Raw genomic sequence first — 16840 nt, forward strand, 5'->3', positions numbered from 1 at the left:
TATCATGTTGAGCCAAAGCTTTGTTATTGCTAAAATGTTTTAGCTGGGATTTTCCTTAAAATGCTGCTCCTGAAATTATCTTCAAATCAAGATGATCCAGGGCTTCCCTGGTGGCGCAGTGGTTAAGAATCCACCTGCCAATGCAGGGGACACAGTTTTGAGCCCTGGTCCAGAAAGATCCCACATGCCACAGAGCAACTAAGCCCGGGCGCCACAACTACTGAGCCTGAGCTCTAGAGCTCGCAAGCCACAACTGCTGAAACCCGCGTGCCTAGAGCTTGTGCTCTGCAACAAGAGAAGCCACCGCAATGAGAAGCCCATGCACCACAATGAAGAGTAGCCCCTGCTCACCGCAACTAGAGAAAGCCCGTACACAGCAACGAAGGCCCAACGCAGCCAAAAAATAAATACATTTTAAGAAAAGAAAAGGGGGAGAGAGAGAGAGAGAGAGAGGCAGAAACCACAGTATCTTTAAAAAAAAAAACGAGATGATCCAGTAGGTTATCTGGTAATTGTATGAGGACTTAATTGCAAAAATATGTCCTACTGTTTGGCTTACCGTTCTGGTACCTGAGTTACATTGTTTTGTTCTCACCATTTTATTCTTGGACTGATGAGATACCATATTTTAAATGAATGCTCTCTGAACTAAAACTTACTTATCCAGGATATTAGTACATACTTTATTCTTTGAAAATTGCTATACTATGAAACAATTTGCTAAGTGATACAAATTTTATTAATTCATATTGATGTTAACGTTCACCAGCATCAACATGGTGACACTGATATATCACTAATTAGCTAAGTGTGCAAAATAAGTTAATATGCCAGAATTCTAATGTAACTGATTATATTTTCCTGGGCACATTGATTTTGAAATGCTGAGCAAATAGAATTGGAGATTTTAGTTGCAATATATATGAAATGTAGTATTTGTTTTTATTTATTTATTTATTTATGGCTGCGTTGGGTCTTCGTTGCCGCACGCAGGCTTTCTCTAGTTGTGGAGAGCGGGGGCTACTCTTCATTGTGGTGCATGGGCTTCTCATCACGGTGGCTTCTCTTGTTTGGAGCACGGGCTCTAGGCACGTGGGCTCAGTAGTTGTGGCGCACTGGCTTAGTTGCTCCACGGCATGTAGGATCTTCCTGGACCAGGGCTCGAACCTGTGTCCCCTGCATTGGCAGGTGGATTCTTAACCACCGTGCCACCAGGGAAGTCCCATGAAATGTAGTATTTGTTTAACACATCTTGCTACCAGCTTAAAACAGTTACTTACTTAGGTTTTGATTTTTAAATCTATATAGAGAAACACATAACTGGCAGCCAATTTAAAACTGTAATTTAATTAGGTGTATTTTTATGCCTATTTTACTGTAGTTTAATTAGGAAGAGAATCTGAGCCAATATGAAAATTAGTCTATATTCTTCTTTCATCTCAGCCTTATTTTTCATCCTTTTCCTTTATATCTTTCACTCCTTTTATATCAGTTTTAAAAATCACAATTACTTTTGTATTAAGCATAGTCGTCGGTAGTTGCATTTGGGAAATATAGCTAGACTGTTCTGTAGGACATATACTAATAGTTGTATTGTTTTTTAATAGCCTCTAAGACTTGACTAACAGGTTGCGTAAGCTTGTAGGTCAGAGGAACTATAAGAAAGTAGTTTATGAGAACAGATAGATTTCAGAAGAGCAAACCTGTGTCTTTTTTTCTTTATTTCCTTTTTGATATCATTCTACATGGAACAACTTTACATTACTGCTAAAATTAGTAAGTAATTTTCCTTGATTATATTTGGTTACAGAAGCCACCTTAATTTGAATTTCTATAGCATTTTTAAATACAAAACTTTTTTTGTTTAAGTATTTACAGTGTTGTGTTAGTTCCTGGCACACAGCACAGTGATTCAGTTATACGTATATATATACATATTCTTTTTATTTTAATATACCCTTGTAGCTTATTCATTTTGTGCATAATATTTTGTTCCATCTGTTTGTTTGTTTGTTTGTTTATTATTTGGCTGTGCTGGGCTGTGTTGCGGTGCGCGGGCTCCAGAGTGCACGGGCTCAGTAGTTGCGGTGCACAGGCTTAGTTGCCCAGCGACATGTGGGATCTTAGTTCCCGGACCGGGGTCAGATCCGCGTCCCCTGCATTGGAAGGCAGATTCTCAACCACTGGACCACCAGGAAAGTCCCTATATATGCATATTCTTTTTCACGTTCTTTTCCATTATGGTTTATTACAGGATATTGAATATAGTTCCCGGTGCTATACAGTAGGACCTTGTTTATCTTTTTTTTTAATTGGCCATGCCATGCGGCTTGTGGGATCTTACTTAGTTCCCCAACTAGGGGTGGAACCTGGGCCCTCAGCAGTGAAAGCACAGAGTCCTATCCACTGGACTGCCAAGGAAGTCCCTATCATTTTATATATACTAATTTGTACCTGCTAATACCAAATTCCTAATTTATTCCTCCCCCACCCCCTTTCCCCTTTGTTAGCCATAAGTTTGTTTTCTATGTCTGTGAGTCTGTTTCTGTTTTGTAAATAAGTTCATTTGTGTCATATGTTGGATTTTACATGTAAGATATCATATGGTATTTGTCTTTCTCCTTCTGACTTACTTCACTTAGTAAATACAAAATTTTTATGCTATTTGTACTTATAACTTGCTTAAGACACAATTGCAGCACTTCTTCATGCTTGTTTTTATCCATAAATAAGTTTACAGGGTGTCACATTAGAGAAATGTGGACTATGCAGGTCTGTATTGCTTACTACCTTTCTCTTTAGTCCTACAAACCTTATTTCAGCAAACTTCAAACGTGATGGTTTTTTTAAAGAAATTATATTTCTTCTGTAGCAGCATTTGCATTGTCCTTTGCTTAGTAGATTTTTTTTTGAAATATAAGCAAATGTTTCAAATTGATTCTTTTTTAAGAATCACTAGGACAGAAGGGCATTCTTTGGCTTATTGGTAAGTCTTTTGATGTGTCCTTGAAGAGTTGTATAGAATTAAAATTTTTAGGAAGTAAATCATATTTTATTCAAGAGTGCTAACTATTTAAAGGACTACTATGATAAACCTTATAAAGTAAATTACATTAATCTAATTTTTTAAATGGTTTCATACGTTGGTTTACTTAAAATTAAGACTCCCCTGCACTACTTAAACAGTGAGTTTTGTTTCTTAGTTTAAATTAAAAATTTGAAAAGACTTTAAAGGAACAGGAAAAAAATTAGAAAAATGGAACTAGAGAAGCCTGATTTATAAAAATAACCATAGCTACTGTGTACTGAATGGCACACAATAATAATAGCTATTTCTTGAATATCCTCTTGTTAGGTAATTTAGTAAGCATTTTGTATACATTGCCTCTAATCCTCAGAGCACTGCAAGATAGATATCATCCATTTTATCAGGAAATTAAAGCTTGAGGTGATTAAATAATTTGTCCCAGGTCACATAGCTAGGAAGTAACAAAGTCAGAATTTAAATTGAGGACTCTGACTTCAAAGCTGTACTCTTCCTATGTTCTGCCTTCTTAGAAAATATAAAAATAAAACCTGCGTGTCAGTTTCTCCAGCTGAATATTTTGATTCTGGTCTTAAGACTTGTGAATAGGTGAGTTTTGGGTTTTTTTTTAAGATTTATTATTTATTTACTTTATTATTTTTTTTGGCTGTGTTGGATCTTAGTTGTGGCATACGGGATCTTCGTTGAGGCATGTGGGATCTTTTGTTGCGGCGTGTGGGTTTTTTCTCTCTCTGTAGTTGTGGTGCGTGCGTTCCAGAGCCCATGGGCTCTGTAGTTTGCGGTACGTGGGCTCTAGTTGAGGCAGATGAACTCAGTAGTTGTGGCACGTGGGCTTAGCTGCCCCGCGTGGGATCTTAGTTCCCTGACCAGGGATCAAACCCACGTCCCCTGCATTGTAAGGCGGATTCTTTACCACTGGACCACCAGGGAAGTCCCCTGGGTGAGTTTTTAATGTCAGAAAAATGAGATATGGTAGACACTCTTAGAGGACTATATGACCACAGTTGCTTATTACTTCCTTTCTCCTACAAAGTTACATGTACTTGAGGATCAAGTGACTTATTTATTTGGCTGCCGGGTCTTAGTTGCGGCACGTGGGATCTTTGTTGAGGCATGCAAACTCTTAGTTGCTGCATGTGGGATCTAGTTCCCTGACCAGGGATCGAACCCAGGCCCCCTGCATTGGGAGCGTGGAGTCTTAGCCACTCGACCACCAGGGAAGTCTCGAGTATTGAGTGACTTTTATCCTTTACATTATCCTGGCTATTTTCTCAATATAAAAGCAAGACTCCTTAGTTTACAATCCCATGTAAAACAATTTTTGGTTTTGAACATACCTTTGTTGTTTTTGTAAAATGAATATGTAGTCATTGTATCTGTTATTGTTTCATAGGTTTTTTTTAAACAAAGATAAGAATAAGTTACCTGAAGTTCCACTGCTTTGCTAAATGCTCTCTGCTAACCAGTGGCAACATTTTAGTGAATATCCTTCTAAACATCTCATGCAGACAGTCACATGTGGATATGTATTCAATTTTACATAACTGCAATCATAGAATACGTCTTGTTCTGTAATCTGCTTTTTTTCACTCTACAGTATATGGTAGACATTTTTCCTGTCAATAAATGAATGTATTATTAATAGCTGCATTGTTTTCCCTTATCATGAATTATATAATCTGTCCTTTATTGTTTGATATTTAGGTTCTTTTAAATTTAGGGCTTCTATGAACGATGGAATACCACGGTGCATACATCTTTTATTAATACTTGTGAAATTTTCTTTGCAGAATAAACTGTTAGGCCTGGGATTGATGGGTCAAGGGATATACACATTTTACGTTTTGATATATTTTGCTAAATTGCCCTGAAGAAAGTTGAACCATGCTCTAACCTAGTATCAGATTCCCACTGTTAGAGTTGAGAATCCTAATGGCAGTCTGCCAGTCTGTCTGCACACTAGCTGTTTATTGCAGCAGTTTTCTTATTTAGCATAGTATCACACTGTAATTTATGGGTTCCTTTAGAACTCTTGGGTAAATGCCTTCTGGTCCCCATGATCTATGTTCCTAGTCAATTGCATCTGCTATCTAGAACCCTAATAATTTGGGCAATACAGTTGTAGATGGGGTTGAAATGACAGGTTAAGGAAACATTTGACTAGCATGAATGTTCTTTTCACTATACCGCATCCTGGATCTGCTACCTCTGATATGCTTCCAAGGACACTTTTTAAGTGGGAATTTCCTTAATGCTATCTTCTATGAAGAGCAAGATTATTTTTCAAATCTTTTATTTTTCGTAAGATCAGTACTATCTTCTCCAACCCCTTGAACTGAGTTAAGATTGATGACGTTGTTATATCAGCCACTAGCTGTATAGTCTTGGGCAAACTACTTAACCTCTCCAGATATCAGTTTTCTCTTCTCAATGAAACAGGCCAGTGATTTCTTTTTTTTTTTTTTCTTTTTTTTTTTTTTGCGGTACGCGGGCCTCTCACTGTTGTGGCTTCTCCCGTTGCGGAGCACAGGCTCCGGACACGCAGGCTCAGAGGCCATGGCTCACGGGCCCAGCCGCTCTGCGGCATGTGGGATCTTCCCCGACTGGGGCACGAACCCGTATCCCCTGCATTGGCAGGTGGACTCTCAACCACTGTGCCACCAGGGAAGCCCGATTTCTTTTTTTTTAAGTTTTTATTTTTCCTTATTTTTAACATTTTTTTGGCCATGCTGCACAGCATGCAGGATCTTAGTTTCCTGACCAGGGATGGAACCCATGCCCCATGCAGTGGAAGCCCAGAGTCTTAACCCCTGGACTGTCAGGGAAGTCCCAGGCCAGTGATTTCTGATACTCTTTCTTTTCCAACATTTTCCCCCTATGATAATTGATTGCCTGTGCTAATTGCCTTTCTTGGCTTAAATAATGTCTTATTAACTTTGGAGTCTCATAAATTTCCCGCAAAATATGGCCTTCATCTTGGAAGATATCTCTCATCATATAAGTGCAATTTTTTAAAAGATGCTTTTCTACTATTATACTTTCACCTGTTCTTTCATTGGTGTTAATTTTCTTGGGCCTGCACTAAGGCATGTGTGCTCCTGCTTGGTTACTTATTTTGAATAATTCTGTATACTTTCCCCAACTTTGTTGCTGAATCCTAACCACTAGGCCACCAGGGAATTCCCTAGGATACTTTCAGTGCTTTCATTTTACTTCCTTAGATCCTCAAAATACTGCTCTGAGGTTAGATATTATTATCCCCCATTTTACAGATGTGAAACTGAGGCTTAAACTAAGTGATATGCCCAGAGTCACTCAGTTTATAAATAGCATAGCTATATCTATGGGTTCTAGGGACTTCCCTGGCAGCCCAGTGCTTAAGACTCCGTGCTTTCAGTGCGGGAGGTGTGGGTTCCATCCCTGTTTGGGGAACAAAGATCCCACATGCTGTGCAGTGTGGCCAAAAAGTAAATAAATAAATCAATCTATGGGTTCTACATTTAGAGCTCTGTCTGCTACGCCACTGGTGCCTCTATAGTTGAAGGTTAAATATTCTTAGTTACATTTTTTTTCCTGGTAATATTTATCATATACATATATCTATACTAATCATAAAGTAGTCATCAAATTTAAAGTTGCTGTCAAGAGAGATTTTGGAAATGGGAAACAGAACCATGAGCACAGCTACTCTATAGGATATAATTTGACAGCCCTAAACAGATACTTTCCTTAATTCCTAACAAGGCAGTATTTTTCAACTTGTGAGTTCCCTTTAAATGTTGTTAATTTTAAGTTTGGTTGTATGTGGAAATTTTTATACTTAGTTCTCTTCTACAAAGGCTTTATCATTTCTTTGCGTATATTGGTGTTAGACCAAGAAATAAGACTACTGTGTTGGTAAACGGATGCAAAAGTCTTTCTCTGCAACTTTTTAAAATCTAATGAAGGCCCTTGTTTTCAAGAATCCTCCAAATTTTATTTACTCTTCTTAAAGGAAGGTAAAATCTTTGGGAAGTCATTATTAACAGAATGTGTGAGTTGGAAGTTATCATTTAGTAAAAAAATTCCTCATTTTACAGATAAGAAAACAGAAGAAAGAAATTTGCTTAAGGCCAGAGTCAAGAATCACATGATTTTAAATAATCACTCTGCATTCTACTTCTGTGAGAGACCTGTTTTTCTGGCCAAAATTTCTCCCTCAGCCCTGGGTTAATTCTTTTGCACTTAAATGTGGCTCTTAGAATTAGTAGTTTGTGTGGGATGAAAGGAAATTTAGTTTCCAGTCTTCCCAAGACTTTTAAGTTATAACCTATAACCTTGTCAACGTTTCCTTATTTTAAACGGACTTGTAAGTCAACAAACATTTGACTGCCTATCGCGTACAAGGCATGAGGTTTGCATTTTAACAGTAAAATGCGAGAGGAGAGGAACCATCCCTCAAATACTTGACTGATAAACTAGTACCTTTGATGGTATGTGTGACAAAAGGGAAAATTCTCCCTTGGCTGGACAAATGAGTGTGTTTATTATTTGTTTTCAGTAAGCTTTAACTCCTCCATCGGTAAGAGTTCTTTGCATTTCTTCGACTAGGGCTAAAGACGCGCCCTGGAATCATCCCTTTTTGATGTGAACTTTCTCATTATGTCAGGCCTTCCTGAAGGCTATCCTTGAATAGCCTTTTCGGTCCGAGTGATGGCGAAGGCACTGGCGGGTTTCCAAGCATTCGACTCAACTTGCGCTGCGAGTCGGACCACAAAGCTAGGTGACAAAAGCGGGCTCTGGGACCTTCGCCGGCTCATACCCTGCAGCCTGAGCGCGCCTGCGTGTCGGAGCCCCTTTGTTGCTTGGCTGCCAGAGTCCGGCTGCGCCTGCGTGTTGGGCCGGCGCCGGCAAGTGCGCTGCACCGCTGGCACCGGCTGGGGGCGAACAGACCTCTTCAGCAGCTGCCGCCGCCGCTGCAGCCGTTGCGACCGTCTCAGCGGAGTTCAGAGGGCCAGGCGGTGGGAGACTTCCCACAGGGTGGCTGAGATGTCGTCCACCGCGGCTTTTTACCTTCTCTCCACCCTGGGAGGGTACTTGGTGACTTCCTTCTTGTTGCTCAAATACCCGACCTTGCTGCACCAGAGAAAGAAGCAACGATTCCTCAGTAAACACATCTCTCACCGCGGAGGTGAGAGGGGTCCCCAGAACCAGGTGGCGGAGGTGGGGGAGGCCCCCCACCTTGCCCCAGCACGACTAGAGCTGAGGGTCCTCCGCAAAAGGCAGGCGGGTGGAAATACGTGAGAGTTTGAGGAAGGATGGGCGTGTGTGGATAGAGGGCTACCCCGGAGGTGAAGGCAGTGTGGAGGGGAGGTCGCCTGAAGGAAGGAAAGGGGTCTTGAGACAGAGCCAAGGTGGGGACCTCTCGAGTGCGGCGATGTCAGGGGTTCTCAGAAGGAGGAAGGACCAGGGTGAGAATGAAAGGTAGATGGAGGTTTCTCGGAGGAGGGAAGGATGATGGCAAGCTACCTTCCTAGCAGTGAGGCACAAGTGGGGAGCACCGGGCCGAGCCGGGGGTACCCCGCAGTGGGGAACCGGGAACAGACTTGTTCCGAGACAGCCAGTGGCTGAGCTTGTGGGAAGATGGGGCGAACTGCTTCCAGGGCTGAGGAACTGCGTGAACCTGGAGCGTGGTGCAGCCTGGGCATCTGCAGTCCCTGGGGGCCGGTCCCAATTCACCCCTCCATCCCCCCATTCTAAGCATGATAATTGAGAAGAGGGGGAAACCGAGTCCCTGAGCCGGGGACACGTCCCAAGGTCACGGTTATAGCTTGGGCTGGACTGGGACAGAAACTGGAGCGTCCTGGTTCCCAAAGCTGCAAACCTCGCACCTGTTTTTTTTTTTTTCCAACCCCACCTTGCACCCCAGCAGTGACCGGTGGATTTCCAAAGACAAAAAGATGATTTAGTTAATGACAGGACTGTATTGTTTGACGAAAACAAAGAAGTTTCTTTTGGAACAGCGTCTTGCCAAAAGGAATGTAGATGAACCCTCTCATTTCCCAGACAGCAGGCCAAATCTTTGCCTCTTCATTATTGTGCAATAATGTCTTTATTTCATTTCACGCATGATGTATAAAATGTTGTGAGACTGGATTATTTCAATCAATTTTAGCTTGTTCTTTAGAGATGAATGTTAAACTAGGTTAAAATTGCTTGGAATTTACAGTCTAATACTTGAAATGGTAAAATTCTAGTTTACAGTCTAAAATTTGATTTAGTACCATGACTCCTTTGCTAACAAGAATTGGCCAGGAATAAGGGGTTTTTTTGTGTTTTGGGGTTTTTTTAATTTAATGAATTTATTTATTGGCTGCATTGGGTCTTTGTTGCTGCCCGTGGGCTTTCTCTAGTTGCGGCAAGCGGGGAGCTACGCTTCATCGCGGTGCGCAGGCTTCTCATTGCAGTGGCTTCTCTTGTTGTGGACCACGGGCTCTAGGTGCGCGGGCTTCAGTAGTTGTGGCATGTGGGCTCAGTAGTTGTGGCACACGAGCTCTAGAGCGCAGGCTCAGTAGTTGTGGCACACAGGCTTAGTTGCTCCGCAGCATGTGGGATCTTCCCGGACCAGGGCTCGAACCCGTATCGCCTTCATTAGCAGACGGATTCGTAACCACTGCGCCACCAGGGAAGTCCCAGGAATAAGTTTTTAAATATCACAGAAGTACATTAGCATGCTCCTGTAAAATCCGTATAATTTAATCAGTTACACATAGTACTAAAGAGTGACTTCAGTGGTTATGCTAGTCTCCTACTCATGAAAAGTGTGAAAGGTTTTAAGGGATCTATCACCAGCTAAATGCCAAGTTATTTCTTATTTGGTTTACCTGTATTTTAATGGATACAAAGTTAAATTGTAGGATGACATATGACTACTAACGTGCCTTCAACCACTACAGCCAAAAAAACAACTTTTAGTGTTTGAGTTGTTGCCATAGAAGTATTTTCGATGGTAGTAGTCCTACTCGGGAGATAGTCAGTACCTTCTGCCAGTTGTGTTTACTGATTTAAAAAAAAGAAATGTGCTTACTAACAACCCAAAACAAAACTAGGTCCTCTAAAAAGCTATCTAAACGGTCGTTATGGGTGATCTAGATTTTATTTTAGAAGAAATAATCTTAACTCTGTAGGCTTGAAATACGTTTACAGTCCTAAATCACTGTAGTAAATTCCTGTGTGTTAGTGCTTAATATGCTTTTGTTGAGTATGTATGTCAAATAATACAGTTGAATCCAGGGTGATAGCGGATATATTTACTAAAAAACACTTTGTAACTCAAGATACTAAGTTTCTGGAAAATAATAGACTAGGAAGCAGTCAGCTTCTGCTTGCTTTTTATTTTTGTCTTGGACACTGATAACAGCAATCAGTGTTATCTGTGCAAACTTTTCCATGCATGTCACGAACATTTGGGCTAATTCTCTATTGCCCTAACTGCAAATACCTGATATTTCATGAAAACCAGATGTATGATCTTTCCAAGATTGAAACATTGATCATTATATATGTATAAAGTATATACGTCTGAATTGCTTTAACTTAAAACTCTTAATGTGTACTATATTATGTCTGCTATGAAAGCACTATCACCTGAGTCAGATTCTGGACCTATCACTAGTTAACCTTGGGAATAAGCCTTGATTATTATAGAAGCAATATAACCTTGCTTCTCTTTGGGTTGTTATGAGGATTAGGTGTACAGAAAGCACTTTAAACACAGTAGAATTGTTTAGAAATATAAGCATGGATACAAGGGGTCACATTTGTATTTTGCAATAGGACTTTGAGTTGAGTGAGAGAAAATGAGATCACCCTATACTTAATGTCTTAGTTTTAATGAACACTTTTGCCTTTTACTGATTGATTGTCCTTGAAAGTAGAAAATACTCTAATGTTTTAAAAATTAAGTGGTGTAGGCCTGCTTTGTTCTTACCTCATTAAAGCATACATTGTATTACATTATATTGTAATACCTGCTTCCCTTATTAGACTATGAGTTCCTCAAGGGCAGATTTTAGATTTTACTAATGCTTGGGTCTCTAGCCTCTAGTACAGATCCTAACATACACTTAAAATAATAGCTTGCTGTCTGCTAATTATCTATTGTGTGCTAGATACTTTCCATGTCTTTCCTTATCTATTTGACCAAAGAACACTTTTTGTAACTACGGTGTATTGATGAAATACCAATAGGACCAAAGATGTACCCTTTGGGTTAAATCGAGAGCAAGTCATACTCTCAAAGTCTATTTTTATAATTTCTCTATGAAATTATGAATTTTATTAATATTTTTACAATTGCATAAGTAACTCATATTCATTGTAGAAAACTTGGGAAATATAGAAATTAAAAAAGAAAAAATAGTTCCTAAAACTCACCATCCAGACATAATCTCTGTTAACATTTTGAAGTATGTCTTTTTTTTTTAATATTTATTTTTATTTATTTATTTGGCTGTCAGGTCTTAGCTGCCGTACGTGGGATCTTCGTTGCCGTGTGTGGGATCTTTTAGATGTGGCATGCGAACTCTTAGTTGTGGCATGGGGGATCTAGTTCCCTGACCAGGGATTGAACCCGGGCGCACTACACTGGGAGCGTGGAGTCTTAGCTACTGGACCACTAGGGCAGTCCCCTGAAGTGTATCCTTTAAGTACGTATTTTACTACATTTGGAATCATACCATATATACACATATTTCAAATGCCCACTGAGTTAACTAGAGTTAGGATAGCAGGGAAATAACTTTTTCATACTCCCTAAGCTATCTCTATGGGCCAATTGAATTAAGCAACAGGCTTTTAAAAAAGAGATTCATTTATTAGGGTTCGGTGGCCAAAGAATTAAAAAAAAAATCATCAACTGATAAATTCCTCACCTTACCTTTTAATCTTTCACCCTTGATTGCAAGGCAAAGTATTGCCACAATCTGGGCATTTTGCCAGATTGATTTCAGAGGTGATAAGTTTGAGGGTAAATATTGCTCATGGACACTGGCTGCTTCTGAGTCCTAAACTTTGTTTGCTCAAGGAGGAAAGTGAGGCATCAGTTTGAGTCTCAAAGTGTCACTGGAAGTATTTTGGTTTTGGTTTTGTATGAGTGTGTAAAGGGAGGGTAAAAGCAGGTGTTATCTATATTTCCCTGTATTAAAAAAATTATACATATTACAAACTTAGAAAAATTAAATATCGTTATAGAAAAAGTTGAACGTATGACAAGATAGCAAAAACCACTTATTGAAAAGAGCACACATATGGTGGTTAGTTGGTAAATGCTGCCGCTGTATCAATATACACTTTGAATATCATCCTTCTATGCTATTGATGTGTTTAATTTTTTTCTTATATCTGCAAATATATATTTCACTAATATTTTCCCCTTGAAATATAGAAACAATTCCGCAGTGTTCCAGGGATCGCATATTGAGAAATGCTCTTTTGTATATACCATCTGTAGTCCTTACAAGCTCTTCATGCTCTTATGGAAATATATAGTTTCCAAAGTGCGCTATAAATGTTGAATGAACAAGTGAATTTAGAAGTGGAGAAGGAACTTACTTTGTTGCTTGATTTACTGAATAACAACTCCATTTTAAGTTGATATAAGGTTATGTCTTCAAACATTAAAATATGTTTTATTTGCACTAAGCTATCTTTTCCAATATCAGAAAAATTTTAATTTGGAAGTTGTTCTTTTGTGGCTGGTGCACATTGTCATATTTGTCATTGGTTTTATAAACATCACACACACACACACATATAGCATGTATACAAAAGATGTTAATGATAGTGGTCATTGGAGGATAACTGTAAAACAAGTGTACAATGTTTGTTGAATGTTTATTGGTATATAAAACATTTGGGAGGTAAAAAGGAAGCTGACCAGACATTTCTTTCCTTTACAGCATTTAAATCTAATTAAAGATACAAAAGAGAATGTTTCCTTTACTTTTCCTATCCTAACAGAAATTAACCAATCACAAAGTAATTATGAGGTACTATTAAGAGAGGAAAGTTAATATAGAATGAAAAATTGGGAAATATAGCTTTGTATAGTATTAGGAAGTGAAGCTTTCTCAAAGAAGTGAAAAATGAGAACTGGCGGAGAGGGAGGCAGGGGGACATAAGCAGAGAAATTATGAACAAATTATAGTAGGACAGCATGTCAAATCTATGATACTCATCCTCATCCACATTTCATAATTAACTTCATAACTAATTAACAAACTTTTGTTTACATGTTGAATGGTTATTTGCAAAGCCAGGCATTAACCTGCTTATTGAGGAAAAAGAAAAATTAACGGCAGGTGTGCTTTATGAATGATATGATGATAATTGAAAGGAGAAGGAATTCAAACCATTTCGTGAGAGAAGAGCTATCACCAAATAATTCTTTGGAGAGGAATGGCATACTTTTAAATTAGTCTACTTTTAAATTAGTCCCTTAGTTACTCTCGGGGCTTTCACCATATGAATCTTAACAAGTAATTTGTGGGTATTATCATTGTGGGATTTATCTTCAAGCTTTACAAACAAGTGTAAGAATATGGAAATAAGGACCAATACAAGTAACTTATCTGTAAAACTGAAATAAGGAGAAATATGAATGGAAGCATAGAAACTGCAGCATAGTTAGTGGTAAAAAGGGTGGGATCTGAAGTCATACTGCTTATGCTCGAAATTCAGTTCCCCTTGTTGGCTATGTGATCTTACCCAATTTTATTTCCGGAGATGCCAGAAATCTTGCCATGGTTGTGGGCATTTTAATGAAATAATATATAGAGTGCTAAGCACAGTATCTAGCTTCTATTAATTATTAATATCTTGACCACCTTTTCAATATTTTATTTTATTTAGTACTGGCTATTAATTTTATAAAGTAGATCAAAGATCTTAATAATGCTTGCATGCTTAAGCTCTTAGGTTTAAATGAATTACAAATAAAATTAATATGGAAAGGAGACATAAAAGACAAACAGGTAGACTTTGAATGTAAATATTAGTAGTAAAAATTATATTAACTGTGGGGAAATTTATTTCAGATTTCTGAATCTCTATTTTATATTTTTCCTAACTCCTTTTCCTCAAAACAAAAAGAGCCAACTATAAGTATCTTTTGAACTTTTTATTATGGAACATTTTAATCATATACAAAAGTAGTAAGACTCTATCACTCAGATACAACTAATTATCAACTCATGCCCAATGTTGTTTCATCTGTATCCCTGCCCATTCTTCTCACCTGTACTATTTTGAAACAAATATCATATCGTTTCAAACTTAATAAATATTTGTTGAACACTGTTTTGCGGAATATTCTTACACATGTATATTACAAAGCCCTTGCTATTGAAATTTGAGAAGGCTTACTTTCCCATCCCAACTTTGGAACCAACTTAGAAATAAAATGCATGCAACAGAAAGATAGAGGTATGGGACTTCCCTGGCAGTCCAGTGGTTAAGACTCTGTGCTTCCACTGCAAGGGACTCAGGGAACTAAGATCCTGCATGCTGCGCTGAGCAGAAATTTTGTTCCTTCTGAGGGTGGGCCACTCCAAATTAAGGGGACTATGAAGGGCTGAGTCACAGATGGACGGACAGCTCTTTCTCCTACGTGGCTTCTGCTCCCATGGGGAGGAGTATATGAGGGAATAAAGAAGGGTTAAAAGTGTTCCTTCCATTCTTTTCCCTCCTTGCGGACTAGAGTGGAATTTTCCTTCACTAGGTGGGAACAGGTAGCTGGGGATAGATGTTCCTCTCAATACTTGCCTTCAAAAAGCCTTCTAGGGCTTCCCTGGTGGCGCAGTGGTTGAGAGTCCGCCTGCCAATGCAGGGGACACGGGTTCGTGCCCCAGTCCGGGAAGATCCCACATGCCGCGGAGCGGCTGGGCCCGTGAGCCATGACCGCTGAGCCTGCGCGTCCGGAGCCTGTGCTCCGCAACGGGAGAAGCCACAACAGTGAGAGGCCCGCGTACCACAAAAAAAAAAAAAAAAAAAAAGCCGCCTCAAGGTTTAAGTGGTGTACCAGAATATAAAAAACATAGGACTTAGAAATAAAGGCTTTTTGAACAAACATTTAGGCATAGCATACATGTGGTAGCACTAACCTTAAGTGTACAGCTTAATATCTTTTTTAATATATGTGTACATCCAGGTAGCCATTTACTCAGATCAAGATATAGAACATTTCTAGAATCCCATAAGATTCCCTTGGTTCCCTTCCCAGTCTATCCTTCTCCATCCCCAGAGGTGACCACTCCTCTGACTTTTCTGATCATTGAATTTTTAAAAAATTTATTTTATTTTTGGCTGCGTTGGGTCTTGGTTGCTGTGCGCAGGCTTTCTCTAGTTGCGGTGAGTGGGGGCTACTCTTCCTTGTGGTGCCCGGGCTTCTCATTGCAGTGGCTTCTCTTGTTGCGGAGCACGGGCTCTAGGCGCACGGGCTTCAGTAGTTGCGGCCCGAAGGCTCTAGAGCACAAGCTCAGTAGTTGTGGTACACGGGCTCAGTTGCTCCGCAGCATGTGGGATCTTTCCGGACCAGGGCTCGAACCCATGTCCCCTGCATTGGCAGGTGGATTGTTAACCACTGCACCACCAGGGAAGCCCTGATCCTTGATTATTTAAGACAGTGGTTTTCAAAGTGTGGTCTGTGGACTCCTGGGAGTCCCCAAGACCTTTCATGGGTCTACAAGGTCAAAATTATTTTCATAAGACATTACTTACCTTTTTCACCTTGTTGACATTTGCACTGATGGTGCAAAAGCAGTAGTCGGTAAAACTGCTGTTGCTTTAGCACAAATGAAAATACTGGTACCAAATGTACTAGTAGCCATTGTATTCCTCACCATCATGCACTCACATTTTTTTTTAAAAAGGCAGTTTCATTTAAGAATATCTTTGATGTATTAGAAAAATTATTAATTTTATTAAATTTCAATCCTTGAGTACACATAAGTTTTAATATTCTGTGTGACAAAATTGGAAGTACACAAAAATCACATTTGCTGCATACCAAAGTAGGAAGATGATTGTCTTGAGGAAAAGTACTTGTGCAATTGCTTGAATTCTGAGCTGAATTAGCCTTTATTGTTTTCCACAGAACACCATTTTTTTTTTAACATCTTTATTGGAATATAATTGCTTTACAATGGTGTGTTAGTTTCTGCTTTATAACAAAGTGAATCAGTTATACATATACACATGTTCCCATACCTCTTCCCTCTTACGTCTCCCTCCCTCCACCCTCCCTATCCCACCCCTCCAGGCGGTCACAAAGCACCAAGCTGATCTCCTGTGCTATGCGGCTGCTTCCCACTAGCTATCTACCTTACGTTTGGTAGTGTATATATGTCCATGCCTCTCTCTCTCTTTGTCACAGCTTACCATTCCCCCTCCCCATATCCTCAAGTCCATTCTCTAGTAGGTCTGTGTCTTTATTCCTGTCTTACCCCTAGGTTCTTCATGACATTTTTTTTTCCTTAAATTCCATATATATGTGTTAGCATACGGTATTTGTCTTCCTCTTTCTGACTTACTTCACTCTGTATGACAGACTCTAGGTCTATCCACCTCATTACAAATAGCTCAATTTCATTTCTTTTTATGGCTGGGTAATATTCCATTGTACATATGTGCCACATCTTCTGTATCCATTCATCTGATGATGGACACTTATGTTGTTTCCATTTCCGGGCTATTGTAAATAGAGCTGCAATGAACATTTTGGTACATGACTCTTTTTTTTTTTTTTGCGGCACACCG

At 39.4% G+C, this 16840-nt stretch overlaps 1 protein-coding gene across 1 annotated transcript in view; it reads left to right on the forward strand.

Moving 5' to 3' along the window:
- Window positions 1–7742: 7742 nt before the first annotated feature.
- GDPD1 (glycerophosphodiester phosphodiesterase domain containing 1) overlaps window positions 7743–16840 on the forward strand; it is a gene marked incomplete at its 3' end in the record, with an annotated part of 43533 nt that continues 34435 nt past the window's right edge. The window contains exon 1 of the mRNA XM_079906124.1: window positions 7743–8216. Within this exon, the coding sequence (XP_079762250.1) occupies window positions 8075–8216 (142 nt within the window). The 5' untranslated portion in view covers window positions 7743–8074. The remainder of the gene's footprint in view (window positions 8217–16840) is intronic.

Source organism: Stenella coeruleoalba (assembly GCF_951394435.1).
Source record: "Stenella coeruleoalba genome assembly, chromosome: 19".
NCBI lineage: Eukaryota > Metazoa > Chordata > Mammalia > Artiodactyla > Delphinidae > Stenella > Stenella coeruleoalba.